This window comes from Oculina patagonica, chromosome 4, assembly GCF_052425735.1.
Source record: "Oculina patagonica isolate OP01 chromosome 4, crgOcupat, whole genome shotgun sequence".
In the NCBI taxonomy this organism is placed as follows: Eukaryota; Metazoa; Cnidaria; class Anthozoa; order Scleractinia; family Oculinidae; genus Oculina; species Oculina patagonica.
Window position 1 is genome coordinate 7,462,083 of NC_135761.1, and position 22,722 is coordinate 7,484,804.

A 22,722-nucleotide genomic window follows, 5' to 3' on the forward strand; every position below is an offset into this window, starting at 1 on the left:
ACCAAGCCTTCAGTCTGTCCAGGGTAATGAATTTGAGATGGTGCACAGTAATTTCTCGGCGTTTTAGCTCCAAATCGAACAAGGTAGGTCATCAAAGGCATACATTATTGTATAATCCACCTAAGGAGGAAGTTACAGTTTTTAGGCAAACCTTGCTGAGGGTTGCCTTTTAACCCAACACTTTGATTGGTAACTTTCTTTTTCAAACCTCCTTAGATTCAGATTTACAAGGATTTAAAGATGAATTCCAGTCCGTACTGCGCAATCTCGGCTGCAATGTTTATGTGAGCCCACACGAAGGGAATGTTTACAAGCAAAACTAAAAATTCCCCGACAAACTTACCTTTTTCTTCATTATTAACGCCAGATATCCTTGCAGAACAAATAATAACGAGTAAAAGAACCTTGACGCTATTTCAAACCGACGTTTCAGCTCATCGAAAATCTTGAACGAAACGAACTGTAATGGCGGACTAAAAAACCGTCATGTATGCTGTCACCGAAGTGTAACGTTTCAACGAATTCAAAACAAAAAACGTAAACAAACCCTGAGTCTGCGCAGTACGGACTGGAAATCAGCTTTAAACATCTAAATTTTGTTTAATATTGTTTAGATAAAATAACAAGATTAAGATTTAATTCTAAGGGACAGAATTCTAAGCTCAAATTTTCCTATTAATAACCTAACTGTTTTTATTTGCTTCCTTTGAAGCAGGTGATCTGGAGGGTTTTTACCCATCCCCCCCTCCTCAAAATAAACCCTCCCCCACACTTTAATTTTATCCTTTACCAACCCCTGGGGGCATATGGGCACTGGAGGAGAAAAATTAGTATTGAATCACTTGAAAATTCGTAATTATGAAGAAACCTTAATCGCAACCAAAACATTATGAACAGCCAGCATAAATTCACATGACCGGACAAGTGCAGCTAGGCTCTGCATCTGCATAGGCCCATCTACCTGGAAACAAAGAAATACATCCGATTATAAGCCCCCCAGATATAAGCCCACCTCTGCCGGATGACAGTACTGAACAGGGCTAAATGTTGCTTTACTATGCATTTTTAACTTAAAAACATATTTCGATCAACACTCCCGTGGTCCGTTTCGGAACATTCTGCTTATAAGCCCACCCGGATATAAGCCCCTCCACTTATAAGCACACCCAAAAACTCTTACGAAGTTGTATAAGCCCAGGGCTTATAACCAGAATTTAACGGTATATTGACTGAAGCTTTGTTTTGTTGCAACAGAACAGGCAATTTATTGACTGGAAAAAAGTTATTTTGAAGGCTGGAAATGGTGGAGATGGGAGTGTTCATTTTAGAAGACAAAAGTAAGTTCATTTGCTGTTACCAAGCTATTGGGACTTCTCTTGCATATTTGGAAAAATACCAAAAATATTGAAATCATTGGCGTTCTACAACCGACATTAATAAACCGTCCTCACTTTCTAGATTCCAACCCAGGGCTGGACCTGATGGTGGTGACGGAGGTCGTGGAGGAAGTGTTGTTCTGATTGCAGATAATTCTGTAAAGGAGTTTGCCCATCTTCCTAAACATATCAAGGCTGAGGATGGTGGTGATGGTAGGGCGGATGATTGTAAGGGAAAGAATGGCTCTGATTGCCCATATCAGGTGAATACAGTGTATATATACTGTATACTGAATTATTTAGAATAAATGTAATTGGAAACAAAACTTGAGGTCCAGTACTTACTATGCCTTTCAACTACACACAAACAATTCAGTTCAAAACCTGTCTAATGATTGGGTCATAATTATTATTGCGGTTTTCAGTGAAATGCGAACTCTGAAATTCAATCTTCAACCAACGGTTTACGCTTTTTGCTGCCGTCAATCATTGTAGCGGACCTCTCGGGAAACAGACGTTCACTTCAACTGGGTCAAAAGGTCACGTCTGTCAGTTGTGATTGGTACATTTCGATCCATTTTGTTTGTTTCTGTTTTTCATGGTTCGTTAAGCTGTCGCCAAAATTATGATTGACAGGGGCGAAAACGCAATCGTAAGTTGGATTTTGAATTTCAGAGTTCGCATTTCACTGAAAACCGCAATAAGACAACATTCAACAAACCTTAAAAAAAATAAGAAATTAACAAAATGGATCAAAATTTACCAATCACAACTAGAGGTGACCTAGGCCAGGGACTGGTCATTATTTAGAGGGCGGGGAGGGTTGGTGCAAATAGGGGGAGGGCCAGTTATTTTTATGCAGAAAAAAGAGGGGTACATTAATTTATGCATGCACATTAGGGAGGTTTAGGGAGTGAGTGGGTAAGAAGGGGGCCGGGAGGGTCAGCAAAAAAATGTGCTTCATTAAAGGAGAGGGTCAGGAGAATTTCAACATAGCCTCCCTCAATTTGCACCAGCTCTCCCCCTCTAAAATAATAATGACCAGTCCCCTATTCAACATGTGAAAGTGAACGTCTGTCTCTTGAGTTCCACAAAGTCAAAAGATGATAAACAGTTGTATTAAAAACCGTAATTGTTGATTGAACAGAGTTCTCTTGTTATATTGAAAGGAGCAGCACTACTTTTGAACAGAAGCCAAATATTAATTCAAAAGGTAATGCACCTATCAATGTTAAGCCCGAGGGGGGGGTCGGGCAAGGGGTGGGGATTTTGACATTTTCTATAAAAAAATGTCAAATTCCCCACCCCCGGGACAAAATAATTGGTCAAAATCCCCATGAAATGTGGTCAAATGTCCTTCAAACCTTCATATACGACCCGAAAATCCCTACCCTGGGGCCATCACGTACGATCAAAATCCCTACCCTGGGGACCTACCTCACGATCAAATTCCCGTGGTTAGCCCAACCCCCCCCCCCCCCCCTCGGGCTTAACATTGATAGGTGCATAACTGCTGGACTTTTTTACACAGGTGCCCCTTGGAACAGTTGTAAAGGCAGGTGGTCATGTGATAGCTGACATTACGGCAGAGGGCCAAACCTTTGTAGCTGCTCAGGGAGGGCTGGGTGGACTTGGAAATGCATATTTTAAGACAGCTCTGGATCGAGCACCTAACATTTCTACCGAGGGGGCCCCTGGAGAGGAGAAAGTTGTGGAGTTGGAACTTAAGACCATTGCTGATATTGGATTGGTTAGTACACACATTAAATCAGCAGCTTGACTAGAATACAAAGTGCATGGCTGTGTTTTTGTAATACAGAGGTAGTCCAAAAAAAAATCCACTGCTGATACAGTCAGCACCCTCCAAGATGGTCGTACTTAGGACCGGCATCTTTTACTGGATAGGAAAAGAATTATTTGTAACCTTGTCCTTACATGGTAGAAATTCTGGGAATTAAAATCCTTTTCATTTCAAAAGTCATGGGAGACACGGTGGCCTTAGTAATGGTTTGTATGCTGGACTCTGGATCGAGCTGTCTGGGTTACAGCCCTGGTCGGGGCACTGCATTGTGTTCTTGGTCAAAACACTTTACTTTCATAGTGGCTCTCTGCACCCAGGTGTATAAATGGGTACCAGTGAGGTAACCCTGGGGTGCACTGGCATGCCATCCAGGAGGGAGTAGAAAATAGTCGTCAGGCTGGTCACTTTATGCTACCGAAAACGGGAAAAGCTCCTGCCTGATGGGCCACTAGGCTCGTAGGCAGAGTTTACCTTACGTCTTTTGTACTTATTGTGTAATCTTCTCTCAAGGTTGGTTTCCCTAATGCTGGAAAGTCTACTCTTCTGAGAGCCATTTCAAGGGCAATGCCAGCTGTTGCTGCTTATCCTTTCACCACAATTAATCCTCATGTTGGCATAGTGGAGTTTGAAGATTATTTACAAATCGCAGGTACAATACGATAAATGCAACTTGTATTTGTAAGTTTCCAATTAAATGTTGTTTTGCTGTCCAATTACCACACTCCATCAGGCTACTATAAAATTCCAATGCTTTTTTTTTTTTCAAAAGGGGTTTTTTAGTGGGATTATGCATCAAGTGGGGAGGCACGGTGGTATGGGGCGCCGAGTGTCAAAAAACTATTTAGTGCATTTTTCGCTTTTATTTTTGTTATTTACTAAATAACAAAGATGTTCTACTTGTTATTTAGAAATCACCAAGTTAGCGACTTTTACATTTACAAATAGAAGATTATTTTCACTCGGTGATTTATAAATTGCAAACAACTTGTCGTTGCGATTTATAAATCACCGACAACTCATCTTTCCGATTTATAAATTGCAATCAACTTGTATTTGCGATTTTAAAATTGCAGATAAATAGTCTGCAATTTATAAATCGCCGTAACGTTAATTGCGATTTCTAAATTGCATCTAGTATAGAAGTCATTTATGCGCAATTTATAAATCGCAAATGCGACATATATAAATTGCAAGTGCACTTTATAAATCGCAAATGTGATTTACAAATCGTAAATGCGATATATAAAAATCGTAAGTGCGTTTTATAAATCGCAAATGTGATTTACAAATCGCAAATGCGACATAAATAAATCGCAAATGCGACATATATAAATCGCAAATGCGTTATATAAATCGCAAATGTGATTTATAAATCGCACATGCGACATATATAAATCGCAAGTGCGTTTTTTAAATCGCAAATGTGATTTATAAATCGCAAATGCGACATATATCCCGGCGTGTCCAATCGTTAAACTGAATTCGATAATCGATAAAATCGATTGCAATTGATAATAATCGATACCAATTAATCGATTGATATCGGAAATCGATGAAAATCGATGACCCAAAGAGTTGTGAGTATCGATTTTCATCGATTTTCATCAATTGTCATCGATTTTCATCGATTTTTATCCCCGCGAGTTAACAACGCGAAATGCCTCTCCGCTCCTCTGAGACTCGCCTTTCTTTACTGAAAATGGTCTTGCAAAGTCTACTTTTCACGTAGTACGATCAGCCTTGCAGTCTTGTTTGTCATTTCATTTTTATTGCTGATGAGATCTCTCAGCAGATCCTACGAATAGCAGTATTATCGTATACGGTCCCTTGCAGTTTTAGTCTTACTTTTACGTATTTTTGGACCGTAGATCTTTTCAGATCCGATATGCTGTGCTTTTATTTAGCATGGTTTTGTCCATGTGCTTAAATGTTTTAGAATGGCTGTGTCCATTCACATTTATAATAAGTTATTTTGCTTTGCGAGCGGGCTCCATCGTGACACTTTGGATTTCTTGTCCCCCGAAACACGTGATGTGGCAGCGCGTGATTCGGGGGACAAGTGAGTTCAAAGTACGGAACTTGATACAGTGTACGGGTTAATGGGCAATTTATTTGCGTTGACTCTTTGGGCTAGCGTCATTTAGATTTGCTACACCGCGCTGATGAGTTCCAATAAGAAGGAACAGCTGTCCGCGGTTACAATCCTGCTGTATCGGTTCTAGTCGTGGTGGTGTCTCGCAAAGTCTACTTTTCACGTAGTACGATCAGCCTTGCAGTCTTGTTTGTGCACTCGTGGTAGCCCTTCACAATAATAGCCGTTCATTTCGTTCTTTGTTTGACTCGCAGAACTTCGACTAGACTAACTTGTACTAACTTAGTGAAAGGATGTGTAACGTACCGCCTTGCAAATGTCGCAAGAAATGATAAATAGTTTATTTATTTATTATTTATTATAACCGATAACAATCGATACAATTTAGAGGATCTGAATTGTGAGTATCGATTTTGATCGATTAATGGCAGCAATCGATATTAATCGATTAATTTCTTGGAGATAGTCTCTCCAGTTCACAATAGGTAGCTCCTGTTTTGCTCTTTCATTGGAGCCAATTACTGCCAGTTCGAAGCTAAATAATGTATCTACCGTGGCTGCATCGAGAGGTTTTAAGTTCTCGTTAGTGAAAACATCATGAAACCTTTCTGGTTGTTTCTTTATAATTATTAGTTAGTTTCGTTAAATGCTGAAGGATTTTAACTATTTACTCTCTCCCGGCCCGCCCTCACCCCAAACAGTGTTGATCATTCAGGACCGAAAATAAACTATTATATTTGAAGAAATAACTTATGTTATGCTGTGAGAGCGAGGCTAGGTCGCGAGCTTTCTGCCAAAATTAAACTTCAGTTCAGTTTGATATACCGCTGAGAAAGAAAGAGCCCGCGATTACAAGATGGCAACGCTTCACCACAGGGGGCCCAGACAAACTGTTTGTGTATGGACTGTGCACATTTACATTTTTATAGAGAATGTATGGAATTTACCGAATGGTTCGTAGAATTGCGTATAATGCTGCAAAACAGTAACAAATGTGTGCTGAATAAATGATAAGTTTCCTACCTTTTGTGTAGTGTCGTTCTTTTGGCTCAAAATGGCCAATTTGAGTCGATTGAAGGGTATTTTGCCATTTGCGCGAGGGTCCTAAGGTTGTGTCGCACTATTGACATCACTCCCTATACTATTGAGTATTGGTTTTGCCTTTGCCTCCCTATCCACGAAACAAAATCTTGAACGACCATTGTTCAGTTGTATCCAATCAGAAAGAGGCTGGAGAATAGCGTTTTCCCTTCGGCACCACAAATTGGTGCTACGCATTCGGACGGCTTAAAAATTTTGGATACCCGTTTTCGTTTGAGGGCTTGTTCCGGACCGTTTGGATAAATTTTCGATCAAATGATACGAAAAGATTTGGCAAGCCTTCCTCTTCTCTGGTGCGTAGTTTGAAAGCTGTGCGATAGGATTATCAGGTCGAAAATCGGCTCGGCGCTGGAATTGCTCTACTTTGGAGCTGTTGGAGTTTCCACCCTTTCCATATAACTAGTAATAGTTCTCACTATAAAGCTGCCCCCGCCTTTTTATAATTTGTTTTTTGTCGCCTTTAATTATTAATGCCGATGGACTGCACAATTAGGCTTCTTTTTTACTGTGCCATGAACGCCACGACATTGTTTGCTGCGGAATTTCTTGTTTTGTGACACCGTTGCGTCCTAAAAATATTCACAAGCTAGCGCGCGTAAAAATCACCTAGCGGAAATAACACATTATTCGTGATGACAACACACAAGCTTATTCCCGGGCTTATAACATTCAAAATTAACCTACAATAATTTCCAGGCCAAAAAGCCTAAAAAATTCCACGAGTAACAAAATATGGCACATTCAAAGATTCGAGAAAACAATTAATTTTTGATCCTTATTCAACACACTCTTTGGATCAAAAATTAATAATCTGATAGTTTGTTAGCGAAACGAATTACGTTGTGCCTTGTACTACATGACAAAGTTCACGCTTCTGTTTATTACTCGTTGTAAGATGTATACGATACAGCAAACCTCCGAAAGCAAACCTTACAAATGTAACGCTCGAACCAGCTCTTGGACCGGCTCTTGGAACATAGGTAGCCGGCAATTGCTCGAAATCTTTCGACGTATTACTAACAACTGCTTCAAATATCACTTAACACAACCAAAGCAGAGAAACCGCTCGAACAAATCTGTAGACACGCGTAGGCCAAAACCGGAAAACAAAATGCTGCTAGAAGATGGCGAAGCTCGAAGGTGACCAAACGCGACCTCGTGGTTGCAAGTACCCGACACCATCGTGCGCGCTTGGTGGTTCGCCCACTACAGACACATTTCTTACTTTTTCAACAAATATTCATTGTCCTTGTATGTATACACCCGGGGACTCCTAGGGTGCCTCCTCGGGTTTTGGCCTCTGGGCCAAAACCCTGCAGGGGCAATTAGATGTATAGTAAACAGCAAAAAGCAAAATACCCTTCAATCGACTCAAATTGGCCATTTCGAGCCAAAAGAACGACACTACGCAAAAGGTAGGAAACTTACCATTTTTTCAGCACAAATTTGTTACTGTTTTGCAGCATTATACGCAATTCTACGAATCATTCGGTAAATTCCATACATTCTCTATAAAAATGTAAATGTGCACAGTCCATACACAAACAGTTTGTCTGGACTCCCTGTGGCTTAACGAGGCGCCAAGTGTCGAAAAATATAAACCGCAAATGCAATTTGCGATTTATATGTCACATTTGCGCTTTATAAAACGCATTTGCGATTTATATGACTCATTTGCGATTTATTTATGTGGCATTTGCGATTTATAAATCATATTTGCGATTTATAAAACGCATTTGCGATTTATATATGTGGCATTTGCGATTTATAAATCACATTTGCGATTTATATATGTCGCATTTGCGATTTATAAAACGCACTTGCGATTTATATATGTCGCATTTGTGATTTATAAAACGCATTTGCGATTTACATATCGCACATTTGCGATTTATAAATTGCGCATAAACGACTTCTATACTAGATGCAATTTAGAAATCGCAATAAACGTTACTGCGATTTATAAATTGCAGACTATTTATCTGCAATTTTAAAATCGCAAATACAAGTTGATTGCAATTTATAAATCGCAAAGATGAGTTGTCGGTGATTTATAAATCGCGACGACAAGTTGTTTGCAATTTATAAATCACATTTGCGATTTATATATGTCGCATTTGCGATTTATAAAACGCACTTGCGATTTATATATGTCGCATTTGTGATTTATAAAACGCATTTGCGATTTACATATCGCACATTTGCGATTTATAAATTGCGCATAAACGACTTCTATACTAGATGCAATTTAGAAATCGCAATAAACGTTACTGCGATTTATAAATTGCAGACTATTTATCTGCAATTTTAAAATCGCAAATACAAGTTGATTGCAATTTATAAATCGCAAAGATGAGTTGTCGGTGATTTATAAATCGCGACGACAAGTTGTTTGCAATTTATAAATCACCGAGTGAAAATAATTTTCTATTTGTAAATGTAAAAGTCGCTAACTTGGTGATTTCTAAATAACAAGTAGAACATCTTTGTTATTTAGTAAATAACAAAAATAAAAGCGAAAAATGCACTAAATAGTTTTTTGACACTCGGCGCCCCATACGGTGGCTTTGGTTAGTGTGCTCGCTCTAGATCAAGGGGTCTGGGTTTAAGCCCTGGCCAAAGCACTGCATTGTGTTCTTGGGAAAGTCATGTTACTCTCATAGTATACCTCCCTCCACACTGAAGCGTATTTAACAATTATTCCACGAGTGCGCGTTGGATATGAGATGGTAGATAGCCAACGAGGCGCGTAGGCTATAATGATCTCATATCCAACAAGCACGAGTGGAATAATTGTTTTATTAAAATCACCCAAAAAATTGCAATATTTGAGCTTCCAAGCTCTTTTCGTTGACGCGTATCGGCTACCATAATGTGGTCAATGGTATATGAGCTCATATACCATTGCCTGTTAACCAATCAAAACGCAGGAATTGCAATATACCATTGCTAGTTTTTAATAAAAATGGATACCCACTTCTGCAGATTTAATGCTGGGTATGTGATGGACTAACATTCTATCCAGGGACTGAGGAGTAGAAATACTAAGATTAGTTGCTTCATGCTAAGGAAACCAGGATAAACTTTGGCCTGATGAGCATATGAGCCACCGTGGAGGCTAATATGCAGACTTTACTGTTACAACTATCAAACACAAAATATTCAGTTGACCAGAATGCACATGCATAAAAATCTCTTACAGGCTCTTTTGTTGATTTTCTTGTTTCTATTTTCTTCTTAGTGGCAGACATTCCTGGTTTGATAACTGGTGCTCATCTAAACAAGGGACTGGGGCATGCCTTCCTGCGGCACATTGAAAGATGCCGCTGCCTGCTGTATGTATTAGACATTTCTCAAATGGATTCATTAACCACTTTTGCCTCCTTGCAACAAGAATTGGAGCTTTACAAGGACCAGCTCTCACAGAGACCTGCAGCGATTGTTGCCAACAAAATAGACATTGTGGAATCAGACATTGAAATTCAACGATTAGAGAACACTTTTTCCCTCCCTGTTATACCAGTATCAGCAAAGTATGGAAGGGGTATACCTGAACTGAAGAAGAAACTTCGAAAAATGTTTAATGATGCTGTTGTCATCTCCTGAGGTTCGAATGTGATGAGTTTAAGTGCTGCAACTGTGTGCAATTACATGCAAGTCGACATGTACACAGAGCTCTGTACCCTGCATCAGTTCAGGCATCCAATTACATTGTTCCTTCCTGTGTTGCAAATGCTGCCAAGACATCCGTGAAACAGTGTTATAGCTACTTTTAAAAACACACAAACTCTGAAGTTCAAACCCAACTAACGATTGCGTTTTTGCTGCCGTCAATAATTTATGGTGGCAGCCAAGAAACCTTGAACAACAGAAACAAACATAAAGGATCTTAATCTACCAATCACACTGGCAGACCTGACCTTCTGAACTGGTTGAAGGTGAACTTCTGTTTCCGGAGGGTAGGCTATAACGATTGACTGCAGCAAAAAACGTAACTGTTATTTTGAGCAGAGTTTGCATGTTGTTGAAACTGTCTCATCCCTGGGCGTCCTCCTCCTTGGTCGTGCATGGTTTGCTTGGCGTCATAGGACTAACATGCACGGTTCGCATGGTCGTGGGCCTGATGCGGACAGGAAAAAGGCTCCGCGGCCCACAACCTAACCTTCAACCCCCGCACTCCCTGTTTTCCTGTCTTTCCGCCTTTGGGCCTATCGGCACCTGGGGACGACGCAGTTGCTTAAAGGCACAGTAACAAAACCATTCCATTCACTGGGTTTGGTTGCCAGCCAACCTAATCAGGTTATGGACATCTTTCCAACAACTCAAAAAAATAAAGATGCCTTTATTTTTAATATGTTAATAAAAAAAGTGAACAATTTTTTGAGTCATATTGTCAGTTGTGTTTGAAAATATATTATTCAACAAGCAAAACATTTACATGCATAAAAAATATCAATATGATATAAATCTTTTTGTATTAAAAATAGTATCAGTTTATAATATTAAATACTTTGTAACACTTTCACCCTAATTTGTGCATAACAGCTGAAATAAAAATATATAACTTCAGCGAAAAAATTATAGAAGCCCTGGACTGCATAAGGATTACATACAATATATAACACACACTTTGTGCATCAGGTTATTTCAACACTGCCATGGCATTAAATTAATATAATTCTTGCCCCTTATCTTTACATAGTGTGACCTAAACATTCAACAATTTTAGGTGTGCAGTCGAACCTCTTGTTATGGGCACCTCCATAAATAAATATGGACATGACTTACAGTTTACTTAGTCCAAGAGAAACCAGGATTCATATAATCTCTATTTCCATAATACAGACACTCAGCATTTTAAAGAGGTTTGACTGAATTACATAACTGTAAATTTCAGATATCAACCTTAAGGTTCTTGCCTTCATGCATACAAACACAATTCATTTATAAATAATCAGTGCTTGTCGATACTTGCTTCATCCAGATGCTTTCTTACAATATATACACCAAGAGACTACAAAAAGGCATTTAAACTAATATACATGTAACAATCAGGGGATTCATTGAAGGCTGACCACTGTACATGAACACAATTTTGCCTGGCTATTACCTGCCCAGGTCACCAACCTCTTGCACGCCTACTCACATTTTAAATGAAACCCTGAATACTTTGTGCTGAATATCAAAAACTGCATTGCAAAACTTTAATTTTGCTCATGATTTTTGTGGTTAATATAAAAATCTAAACTAAATTAACCTATTGTTTAACTGAAAAATAGAAAGTTATCCATTTTGGTAATTTTTCTTTGGTGTAAATTAATCAAATCATGGGCGACGGAGCAGCCCCCACCCCCAAACGAAAATTGGGGGGCTCTGCTCAAATGAGCCGCAGAATAATTATGATTTTTTGTGATCAATATTTGTACAAGCTGCTATTCTCCAAATTAAAGCCTTATTAAAACATGTCCTTGCATTTTAAGGCTGGTTTATGACTAGCAATGGAGTCTGTATGAATTCTCTTATTTCACTACTGAATCTGCTAAAGACTCCATTGCTTGTGCTAAAATCAGCCTTAAAACGCCAGGACATGTTTTAACAAGGCTTTAAAGAAAAAAATTAAATCCACTTATTAACACTGTTTTATACCATCGACTCTCTCTTATTCCACTACTGTCTTCAGTGACATATCTGTTGCTACTGAATGCTGGGTTTTAGTCATCATTTATCAACCACCCGTCAGTAGAAGACATGGGCGACGCTGCTGATGACTCACTAGGTGCATTTGATGACGGAGGAGAATAGGTCACTGATGACTGAATGGGGAGCACTGGGCAGGAAAATGCTCCTTCATCAGCAAAATGATGAGTGGGATGAGTAAAGAATGGATCCGGATTGTTGAAGACCTCAAAAGATCTTGGAAGACTGGAACTACCTGTAAACAAGAAAAATACACTTTAAGTCTTCTACAACAAATGCTGTTCCGCAAATTCAACATTATTTTGTTTGTGTAAAATAAAACAAATAAACAACTTCTCTGTTGTGAATGCACAAAATATTTGTGCTTTTAAAATAAATGTAACACAACAAACAAACCACTTGATCACTTACCACTTACTTATGCCTCAGTCAGATGTACAGGAATGAAGTGGTTTTTATCAGGGGCGGATCTAGTGGGAAGGTGAAGGGGGGTGCGCACCCCTCCTTGAGATGACCTGCGGCTAAGTATTAATTTGCTTTTAAAATTAATTTACGTCACCAGTCAATTTTGCCATTCCTTAGTAGTGCACCCCCTCCTAAGAAAAATCCTGGATGTGTGCCCCCTTCTAAGAAAAATCCTGGATCCACCCCTGTTTATATGTATAAATTCTTCTTACATATCCCTGGGTATTTCTTTTTATCCTGGTCTGAGCTGGAAGTTGAAAGCATGTGAGCCAGCGAGAGATTAGACTGCCACCCTTTACAACTTACCTCTAAGGCATAAGAAGGTGAGGAAATCTTCAGTCTTTGCTATATTAGCTGGTATGTAAATCTCTCCAAGTGGGCTAACAAGTTTTCGGTCTTTAAGCTTATGCTTGATTTTTCTTCTAAGTTTCCCTTGTAGTACATTTGGCACTTGCTTAAGTTCACAAACACTACTGGAAGTAGTGCTTTGAGTTTCTCCAACAGCCGTACAGGAAATCTGTTTTGCTTGTGCATCCTCTGTCTTCTGCAAAGGGATTTTCTTTTTCTTTTTCACTGGATCGCTGCAAGTCTCATCAAGACTCTGACCTACACTTTCTTTCTTTCTTTTACCACATGACATAGGTGTGTGTTTTTCAGCATTTCCAGCACCACTAAATTTCTCAGTCAAACTCTGAACAACTCTGCTTTTCTTGTTACCTTTAACCTTTTTGCTGTTAAGTTGCTTCTTAGCAGTCTTGCTTTGAAATAAAATCTTAAGCTCTTTTCCCTTACAAGGCTTAGTGGCTTTGTGTGATTTTATGGGACTTTGAAGTTCTTTCCTTTGTAGGCATTTTTCTACTTCTTTACTTGATGAGCCTTTGTTTTTAACTTTGCTACTTTCATAAGCCCCATCTGTTTTGTTTTGAGATTTGATTGTTACTTGATCACTTTTCCAAGATAGTTCACTTTCTTCCTTTTTATTTTCTCTCTTTTTCTTTTTATGGGAATGTTCCTTGCGACTGGACTTTTCTGATTTACTAGTATCACGAGAAGCCTTTATCCGAATCTTTGTATCAGTATTGGTGCAAATAGATCGGGTTTCTATCACTGGTTCAGCGGACTTCTCTCGTTTCTTCTGTTGTACATTTCTTGCTTCTTTCAAAGATGCATTCAGTGCTCTTCTTAACTCAACTTCTTCTTTGTGCAAAAGACCTGCCCCAAAGAACTCCTAGAAATGAAAAGAATATGCAATTCTTTGGTAAAGTTGAATCAAAATTAAAGACGACCAGTTTTGAAACGTATGTCTAAATTAGCCAAGTTTTGAAGTCTATTGGCCCCCAAAATGGGTCAAAAATAAAGCGCGTCAAATCCCACAGTGAATCTCAGAGATTTTTTAGACATGCCTATAAAAAATTTTCAGCTTTAGTTGGCTATTATGATCGACCTGCAAGGTCTACAAGACATTCTATTCCATTTTTGTGCCAATTCTAATAATACAAAGTCCTCAATTACAATAATCAGAATAGCAGCTGAAATCCGGGTACAAAAAGGGCGACGCGTAATATCGTATTTGTTATATTTTATTGATACATGTAAAAAGCAAAAGATAACGGGTGATATTGACTTTAATACAGATCAGATTGAATCGTGATCTATTTCACACAAGCATCCTAAAGAGCATCGATAAATCAGTTATTCATTGTTTTCGTGCTGAAGACCGGCGTTAGCTGGCGAAGCCCTTGAAGTGTGTACCGTCTTTGAGGACATTTCAAAGATCACTTTCACGCAAACACTACCCGTAAACATATCAAACTTTCAAACATACGATGTAATTGCGAAAACTGGAGGGTTTTTTAAACCACAACACTGTTCCTAGTTCATTTCAAGTCACTTTCAGCTCATTGTTTTGAAACACGTTTTGGAGCGATTTTCCGCGCGAACTCTCGATCACGAATTTCTCACGCATTGCTGTAAAACTTTCATTAAAGCTACTTACCGTACACGATCTTACTGTCCGTTGCCTTTTGGGTCTTTCCTCGGCCATATTAACAAGTTAGCACTCTTGAAAGCCTAAATAAATCAACAGAGGAACGCACAAAGACCACATGCAAGATTACCCGCCATGTTATCGGACAATTTCGTACCCAGTCCTGTTCGGGAATTATAGCACGTGTGGGGATCAAAAGGTCGAGCACTTACCAAAACAACAAAACTTGCGAAATATCCCGGTAGAAATAGCACGATTTTAAAGCTCTTGAAACACTGAAGAAAAAAATAATTAATGAATAAGAACCTGTCACACGTCTGACATGAAGAATTAAGACGGGTATGAAAACGTAAAAACGCGTTTATAAACTGAACTTAAAAGAGTACACTTCCTTGATAAAAACAGGAAGTTCGAAGATTGCTTCGTTCTTAGAATTAATAGTTTTTCTGGGTATGTGCATCCTCGTTTATGTTCCACCCAAAAAGGAAGACAGCCTGTTCGCCTTCCTGTTTGTAAAAACTGTCATTTATGACTGAGCCCATTATTAATCCTGACACTGACGGGCGGAAAATGGGAAAATTAAACTGTTTCTGTTCAAACTTGTCATGTTTAATCCGGCTTAAAACGAAAATCCCACTTAATAGTGGCCACCTAAGCTTTCTTTAAAAAAATAGAGGAAGTTAAACAAAAAGTGCAGCTTCTTGAGCTCTAGCCTCGATTTCCGCCGTCTCTCGAGGTCCGTGGCTTTTCCGTAAACCGACCAGTACAATGATCAGGACTACTTGTAATTCCAGTAGTCTGCTTCTATTACGTCTCAGTCCCGTAAATAAATACTTTTAATTTGAGAAGGGCGTTCTGAAAATAACAAAGTCGCAAAAAATTATTGAGGAAATTTTAGCACAAACGACAAAAGTGGTCATTTAGGCCAAGTAAAAAAAATGTTTCTCGTCCCCGCCCGCTTCACTTTTTTAGGACAGCTTCTGTTTTTTTTTTAATATTTGTTATTAGGAAAGTTGGAACGGACAAAAACCAACAGGCGTTACCCCTCAATTAAGTACAAAGAAAATTTTGTAAGCCTCGGCACGCTAGGTCAGTACTGGAGAGGTCAGGATTTATTTTGCGACAAATGGCAAAAAAAGCGCTCGCCCGCTCTCTTTTTAATAGAAATCCGGATGAGAAACATTTTTTCTTTTACTTGGCCTTAGTTTCGCACGAAAAAAAAAATGATGAAAATAAAGATCGCATGCCTTACTCTCTGAGCACCGCCCGCCAAGGTGGCTTGGGCGACTGGAAAATATTTCTCGGTATTTTCAGTAAGAAGAAGAATTGAAGATATGGCCATATACATGTATGGTCAGTTATGTTCTTACAAACAATTAGACCAAGAGAGGATTAGACCCGATATGACCCAAGTGAGCCTTCAATTCGGTCTTTTCCGAACAGCGAGCCTCAGTTGTGATTCCAGTAGTGACCCAGTAGTCTGCTTCTATTATGTTTTCCCTTGAATATTAGCCCGCGAACTAGGCATGAATAGATTGTGCTAGTAAATTCAGAAAAAGTTGCTTCACAATATACCCAAAAGTTGCTCTAAAGTTGCTCAAATGTCAAAAAGATGCCACCAAAATTCAGAAAAGTTCATTGCTCTCTAGAGTCGTTTTTTTTTATAAATACTCAAAACGAGTTTGTTTGTTTGTTGCCATTTAAACATTTTCATTAAATATTCCTACAATCATTAAAATAGGCCAAAAAGCCATTGTTATATGAAAAAAATTACTTTGTTCTAATCAATATACCGGGTACATAACTTCAGTAATAGATAAAAAAAATTAAAAATAAAAAAAGATAATAAAGATAAAAATCCTTTGAAATAAAACGACCTTTTATGTTTGGATCGGTTTTATATCCGATTTGTTGCTCAAAAGTTGCCAAGGACGGCAAAAGTTGCCCTAGGTTGCTGGTACTGCAAAAAGTTGCTCAAAACGCTAAAAGTTGCTAAAAAGTTGCCGAGCACAATCTATTTATGCCTACCGCGAACGCAGACGTATTTCCGGCTGTCGTTTGTCTTTGCCGATAAATTTATCGGCAAAGAGAAACGACAGCCGGAAATACGTCTGTGTTCGCAGGCTACTTGAATATTGGTACTTTTGAGAAAGAAGCGGAAGACAGGGAAGTTCTCAAAAGCGGTCACCGAGATTCGTTTGAGTTTCATGCAATTAATTTAAAAAAAAGCTTTGTTTGTTTCGTCATTTTAATTTCTTAAGGTGGATTTCCACTGTCGCGTTTTTGTTTACGCACGTTAACGCGCGTAAAAATTATAAACGTACGTAAAATGAAATTTTACGCGCGCGATTACGTACGTGCGTCGAATTTACGTTGTCCAATTTCCAATGCCATGTTTTTTCCAGGTATTTACGCACGTGACGGGCACGTTTACGCACGTAGCGATTTTGGGGGTTTTGAAAAAAGTTGAACCGAGTTCAACTTTTTTCGCGGCTGTCTGCGGTTACGCAACGATTTACCCAATCATACTTTTGGATTTCGTCACATGACACCACTTACCATGTGGAAAACCATTTTGTTTTAAATCGCCCATCGATTTACTTGGGAAAACATTCAGATGTAGAAACACTTCTCATCGAGAAAGTCTTAACATTTCAAGAAATAATCTATAGAACTGGCTACAGAACCAAATTACACGAACGCAGTAGTGAAAGAAAACGCCTGGCGTCAGGTCACGTAGGCTTTGAACCGGGAATCAGGGAAGGTCGCCTCAAATCTTCTTTTACTTGATGGCGTCTTTTGGGAGTATTTATAAAATGCCTCTTGGTCATATTCACGCATTTCTTTTTCTAGCGTGTGGTACAAAGTGTTTTCATGGCAGCCATGTTGGAAGAGTCAAACAACAAGATATTTGCATAAAAATGTTAATGATTTTTTCCCAACGGGAAAAACAATTTATTGTTTCACTCCTTCAATATGGCCGACAATCACGCACTCTATTCACCAACATGATAATTCAGTATGGCGGGCATTTACGCACGTTCAACGCGCGTAAAAAGGAAACGCTTTTTATTACTTTTTACGCTACAGTGGAAATTTGCCTACGTATCTTTTTTAACGCACGTTTTACGTACGTAAATATTTACGCGTCAGTGGAAATCCACCTTAAAGTGTGAAATTCAGTCTGCGAGGAACGCCTCTCAGTAGTCTACGTAGCTGGCGGAATAGCGCGGCGCGAGAGAAATCGCCGGCGAAGACCGCGTGCGTGAGCGGCGCAGCCGCTTGAGGGATCTCAACTCGACTCTTCCCCAATTCCCTCGCGGCTCCGCGGTTCCGGCTCTCTGTCGTTCGCCATGCAGCTAATTCGAGAAAGGTTGTAGCAATAAGGCGCAAAAGTGCACGCGTCAAGACCGAAAGGTGGTCTGGGTATTCATTGGAATTTTGCATGTTGGCCTAGAGGAAACTGGTACAAGTTTGTATTTTTGCACGTGACGATTTTGTTTTTCCTCTCGATCAGGAGGCCTTTTTATTGCTGCCCTTATTTTTCTGTCGCATGTCTTTGAGTTTTGAAAATTCTTCTGCAATTCAGCGTGGCTAAAAGTACCTTGTTTCCACATGTCTAAAGAGAAAGAAAACGTGCAAATTCGCGTTTGTCATGTCGCCATCTTATTAGTATTCAGCACGTGCAGTAGCTCTCTGACCTCTACCCATCCACCTTTCGGTCTTGTCGCGTGCACTTTTGTGGTTTTTCCGACAACTTTATCGAATTAGCTGAAAACAAAGCACTCGCACTCAGTCTATTGGCCCCAAAAATGGGTCAAAAGTAAAGCGCGTCTAATCTCACAGTGAATCCCAGAGATTTTTCAGATATGCCTATAAACATTTTCAGCTTTAGTTGGCTATTATGATCGACCCGCGAGTTATACAAACCATTCTATTCCATCTTTGTGCCAATTCTAATAATACAACTCAATTACAATAATCAGAATAGCAGCTGAAATCCGGGTACAAAAAGAGCGAAGTGTAATATCGTATTTCAGTGCCGTAGCAAGGGGAGGAGCCGGGGGGCCCGTGTCCCCCCCCCCCAGTTTTTTTCACAATAAAGTAAAAACAGACCTGTATAAAATGTTGAAAATACAATGTTATCTCCCGAGAGGTTGAAAACAATAAACATTTGTACTTCTTTTCATTTTTTAACGTATGTAGGGTGATGCACAATATTAAACAGCCTAAAACTAAAACAAACCAGAAATCGTAACAACAATGTGAAAAAACTGTCTCAAATTCGCAATATGCGTAAATCACAAATAGCTTTTGGAGAGCGCTGGAAATAGCATTTCCAAGCGTCTTGATTTCAACATTTTCTGGGAGGGCATGCCCCCAGACCCCCCTAGCGGCTCGCGCCTCCGGCGCTCGCGTACCCCCCCCCCCCCCCACTCAGTTTTACCCTTGCTACGGCACTGTATTTGTTATATTTTATTGATACATGTAAAAGCAAAAGATTACGGGTGATATTGACTTTAATACACTGAAATTGAATCGGATCTATTTCACACAAGTATCCTAAAGAGCATAGATAAATCAGTTATTCATTGTTTTCGTGCTGAAGACTGGCGTTAGCTGGCGGAGCCCTTGAAGTGTATACCGTCTTTGAGGACATTTCAAAGGTCACTTTGACGCGAACTCCACCCGTAAACATATCAAACTTTCAAACACACAATGCTACTGCGAAAATTGGAGAGTTTTTTTTTTAAACCAGAACACTTAAATTCCTAGTTCATTTCTCTACGTCGAAAGCTAAGACGTAGCGAATCGGTCGCGAATCCCACCAGCTACGCAGGCTATGCCTCTCTCCACTCGGCACAATCTTGTCTGACATAAGCATGATAAGTCCGGCATATCCCGCAGCTATTTCCGTACCCAGAGCAGCCTGTCCCACATACCCAAGGGACCTTTACACGAGGAACAGGTCATTCTGTGAACGCGATTTGATTGGCTAGATTTTATCAAAGTAAATTCAAAATCTAGCCAAATAAATCAACCGTAACTCTCTTAAAAGAAAAGGATTTTAAAACGATTGATTTGATTGCTAGTTTTCAAACGCTCTTTGTAAAATCTAGCCAATGATGTCTCCAGAGCCAACTGTTCTCTGTACGCCGTCTAAGGGGACAGGCGAGGATGATCCTGCAAAGACCCAACCTCGATTCCAGGACCCTTAACTGCTTCACGGGAGGAAGAGAAAAAGCCTTGAGAATGAGGTTAATAATCGTTAGACTTGTGGTTCGCAATAAATTGAATTTAATAACTCAACGTTTACATGTGTTCATCTTGACTCGACTCGTAGACTCGACAAAGTCCAAAAGTGTTCCACAATGTTCACCTGAACACTCGACCTGCATAGACGACATACAGACCTTGTGCTAACAAAACTACAAAACTCGTATAACTGGTTTTTAAATGTGCAAACACTGAACATGAAAGTGAGGCCATTATGACAGAGGTCGCATCGCTTGTGTCGTACCAAATACATCTTTTGCATTCACAAGGGAAATGTTGTGAGGTTTCTATGGCATGGAACATACCATGTAGTAGTGTGGGGAGGGTCACACTTTTGTCAGTTAACTGAAAGTGGGGGGGGGGGGGGGGCAGGAGTTTTTTTTATTAAAATGCTAGGGAGGGCCAACCATTTTTTGGAAAAAATGCCGAAATTCCCCAGTCCTCCCCCCTCCCTCCCCCAAGGAAAAACGTATCTTCCCTAATTTTTTGCAAAAGTGGTTGTCTATGGGAGGTAGTCACACAGGAAGGCTTGATTGCTTGATTACATCTCCTTTATTGTGCCTCTGTTTCTTTATTACAAACTTCTGGCATAATTGAATTGCATCAGATTTCTTTCCTTGCCTTATTTGGTTATTTATGAACAAAAGATGATAGAATGAATTAATCAACAGAAAAAAATAATTAAATATTATTTTCCTTTGAACTTATTCCTGTATATTTAAGAAAATAATATTAATAAATAAACAAAAGTGTTTTAAAAACTTTGACCATCTAGATGATTACAATAAGATGACACCCTCGAGTTTCTTCTTATAATGACACAGCTTGTATTAATACCCAAAACGAAAAAGGGCGAAACCACCAAAATGAAAGGAAACAGCAACCAACAAAGGCACTCCTGTTAGGCTGAATAACGCTCAGGTTAGCCTGTTATTGGTAAGCTCTCAAAAATGGTAATGGGTTTAGCTTGTTTCGGTCACTTCATTTCGTTTTGCCATTTCAGGGTTTAGTAAATGAACATTTAAATGCAATGTAAATAAAAAACTCATACATCAGATGTCTATGAAAGCACGGCACATCTATCCAAAACCTCTCTTGGAATTCTTAAACTTGAAATTTTCAATTTTTCAAGACTAGCCAGTAAAGGATTAGTGCAAGACGTCCACTCATTTGTAATGGTATCAAAAACCTGCAAGACCATATTGCCTTTGCTTTCACCTTCTTTGAAATCTCCAGACAAATACATTTTCCCTTTAAACCTCACAGCACTGGTAAAGCCTGGCAGAGCAACCCTGCTGTTAATAGCACTCCATGTGTTGGTAGCTGGGTCGTACATTTCACATGCCTTTGAAGCTGGTGCTACATCTGTAAGACCTCCAAACACAAACACTTTATGATTGACAGCTGCACCACCAGCACCAACTCGACCTTTTAGAGTTGGCGCAATCGACCTCCAAGCTTTTGCTATTGGATCAAATCTTTCAGCAAATCTTGATCTACTACCCGACGAGTTACCTCCAATAGCATACAAGTGACTTTCATCAGCCACTGCACATACACTAGATCTGGCTTTACTTAGAGAGGGCATTGATTCCCACAGGTTTGTATCAGGATTGTATCTCTGCACAGTGTTCAACCGTTTGTCGTCTTCCTGATCCACTCCACCAATGACATACAGTAACCCCTGGAATGTCACAATAGTACAATACTTGATTTTTTGTTTAAAAGACTCTAGAGGCGACCAAGTGTTTATTGATGGATCGTAACGTTCTGCTGGATAGCCAACACTGTGTCCCCCAATAAAAAACAGTTTCCCGTGGCATGTACTGATGGCTTGACTATTAAAGCTCCTGGTGGACAACATATCTGACAGTCTGTACCACTTGTCTTGGGAAGGTATGTAACACAATGTACTCCTATCTGTTCCACAGGCAACAATGACATCTTCATGGGTTTTCAGGCAATTCCTTGGTGACTGAGCAAAATAGCAGTCTTCTTGTCCCCTGAACACCATTTTCATCGCATCAAAAGCTAAACTAGTGCACTCGGAATCGTCCTTTACAAAAGGATTCACAAGAATAACGTTTAACAGAAAGTCACGGTGCACATAAATACAGCGAATGTGACGAAACAATTTGTAAAAGTCTTGTTTCTGAGTCTTATTTCTGTACATCCACTTCACGAGAATTTCGAAAACTTCTTCCTCTCCTTTAACAACGATTCCATCGTTTGCAAACCACTCCTCGACTTGTTCGCTGCTCAGATTCAGAAAGTCTTCAGTTTCTGCTGCAGCAACAAAGTTAGCCAGAATGAAATCACTCGTGCCTTTCTGAAGTTTTTCACACCGATACTTCACTGCAAAATAATAAGCCGCAATACAGTTGGAAAAAGCCAGTGTTTGCAGAATAACTTCACTGCACAAAGCTTTCAAACTTGGAATAAGAAAAAAGTCGGCTGCTGCTATGAAATCAAATGCATTGTGTTCATTGATGTCAACATGTCCTGTGTACAGATACTCCAACACTTCTTCCATCACAGCTTTGCTCGTCTCTTCCAATCGGATCACTCCTTCTTTCTTTTCTTTCATGTCACTGTTAAGAGCGTTGTAAAAGAACGGACTTGCTGCACATAACACGTTTCTGTGAGCTTTCAAGCGAGCTTGACCGTCACCGGAGCCAACTTCTAGAATCACATCACAGAACTGTTCGTTCCTTCTCTGAATATCTAGGCGTTTCATCATTTCCACGCAAAATTTATGCTCTTCGGTCTCTGTGATTAGTTCAACAACAGAATCCATGAGCAGGCTGATCAGTTACTTGGAAAATAAAGCTGTTGAATAGAGAAGATTGTAACCTAAAAGAGCAATAAGAACACACTCCAAATCGTGGCGCGAATCGCGTGGCGAACAATCTGCACCGCTGACCGC

General features: G+C 39.5%; 3 protein-coding genes across 3 annotated transcripts; 1 reads left to right on the plus strand and 2 right to left on the minus strand.

The window, feature by feature from the left end:
• Nucleotides 1-8: 8 nt before the first annotated feature.
• LOC144649351 (mitochondrial ribosome-associated GTPase 2-like) lies at nucleotides 9-10,749 on the plus strand. Its single transcript, XM_078508842.1, has 6 exons — nucleotides 9-83; nucleotides 1,255-1,337; nucleotides 1,459-1,639; nucleotides 2,908-3,126; nucleotides 3,688-3,826; nucleotides 9,612-10,749. The coding sequence occupies exons 1-6, from the start codon at nucleotides 27-29 to the stop codon at nucleotides 9,974-9,976; spliced, it is 1,044 nt and encodes a 347-aa protein (XP_078364968.1). The 5' UTR covers nucleotides 9-26; the 3' UTR covers nucleotides 9,977-10,749.
• Nucleotides 10,750-10,867: 118 nt separating this feature from the next.
• Nucleotides 10,868-14,853, minus strand: LOC144649349 (uncharacterized). The gene is made up of 3 exons (XM_078508840.1): nucleotides 14,529-14,853; nucleotides 12,839-13,760; nucleotides 10,868-12,302 (listed from the first exon to the last, which is right to left on the minus strand). Exons 1-3 carry the CDS (start codon nucleotides 14,574-14,576, stop codon nucleotides 12,082-12,084), a joined length of 1,191 nt encoding a protein of 396 aa, XP_078364966.1. The 5' UTR covers nucleotides 14,577-14,853; the 3' UTR covers nucleotides 10,868-12,081.
• Nucleotides 14,854-20,212: 5,359 nt separating this feature from the next.
• LOC144649304 (kelch-like protein 24) lies at nucleotides 20,213-22,682 on the minus strand. Its single transcript, XM_078508777.1, has one exon. It carries the CDS (start codon nucleotides 22,591-22,593, stop codon nucleotides 20,857-20,859), a length of 1,737 nt encoding a protein of 578 aa, XP_078364903.1. The 5' UTR covers nucleotides 22,594-22,682; the 3' UTR covers nucleotides 20,213-20,856.
• Nucleotides 22,683-22,722: the final 40 nt, after the last annotated feature.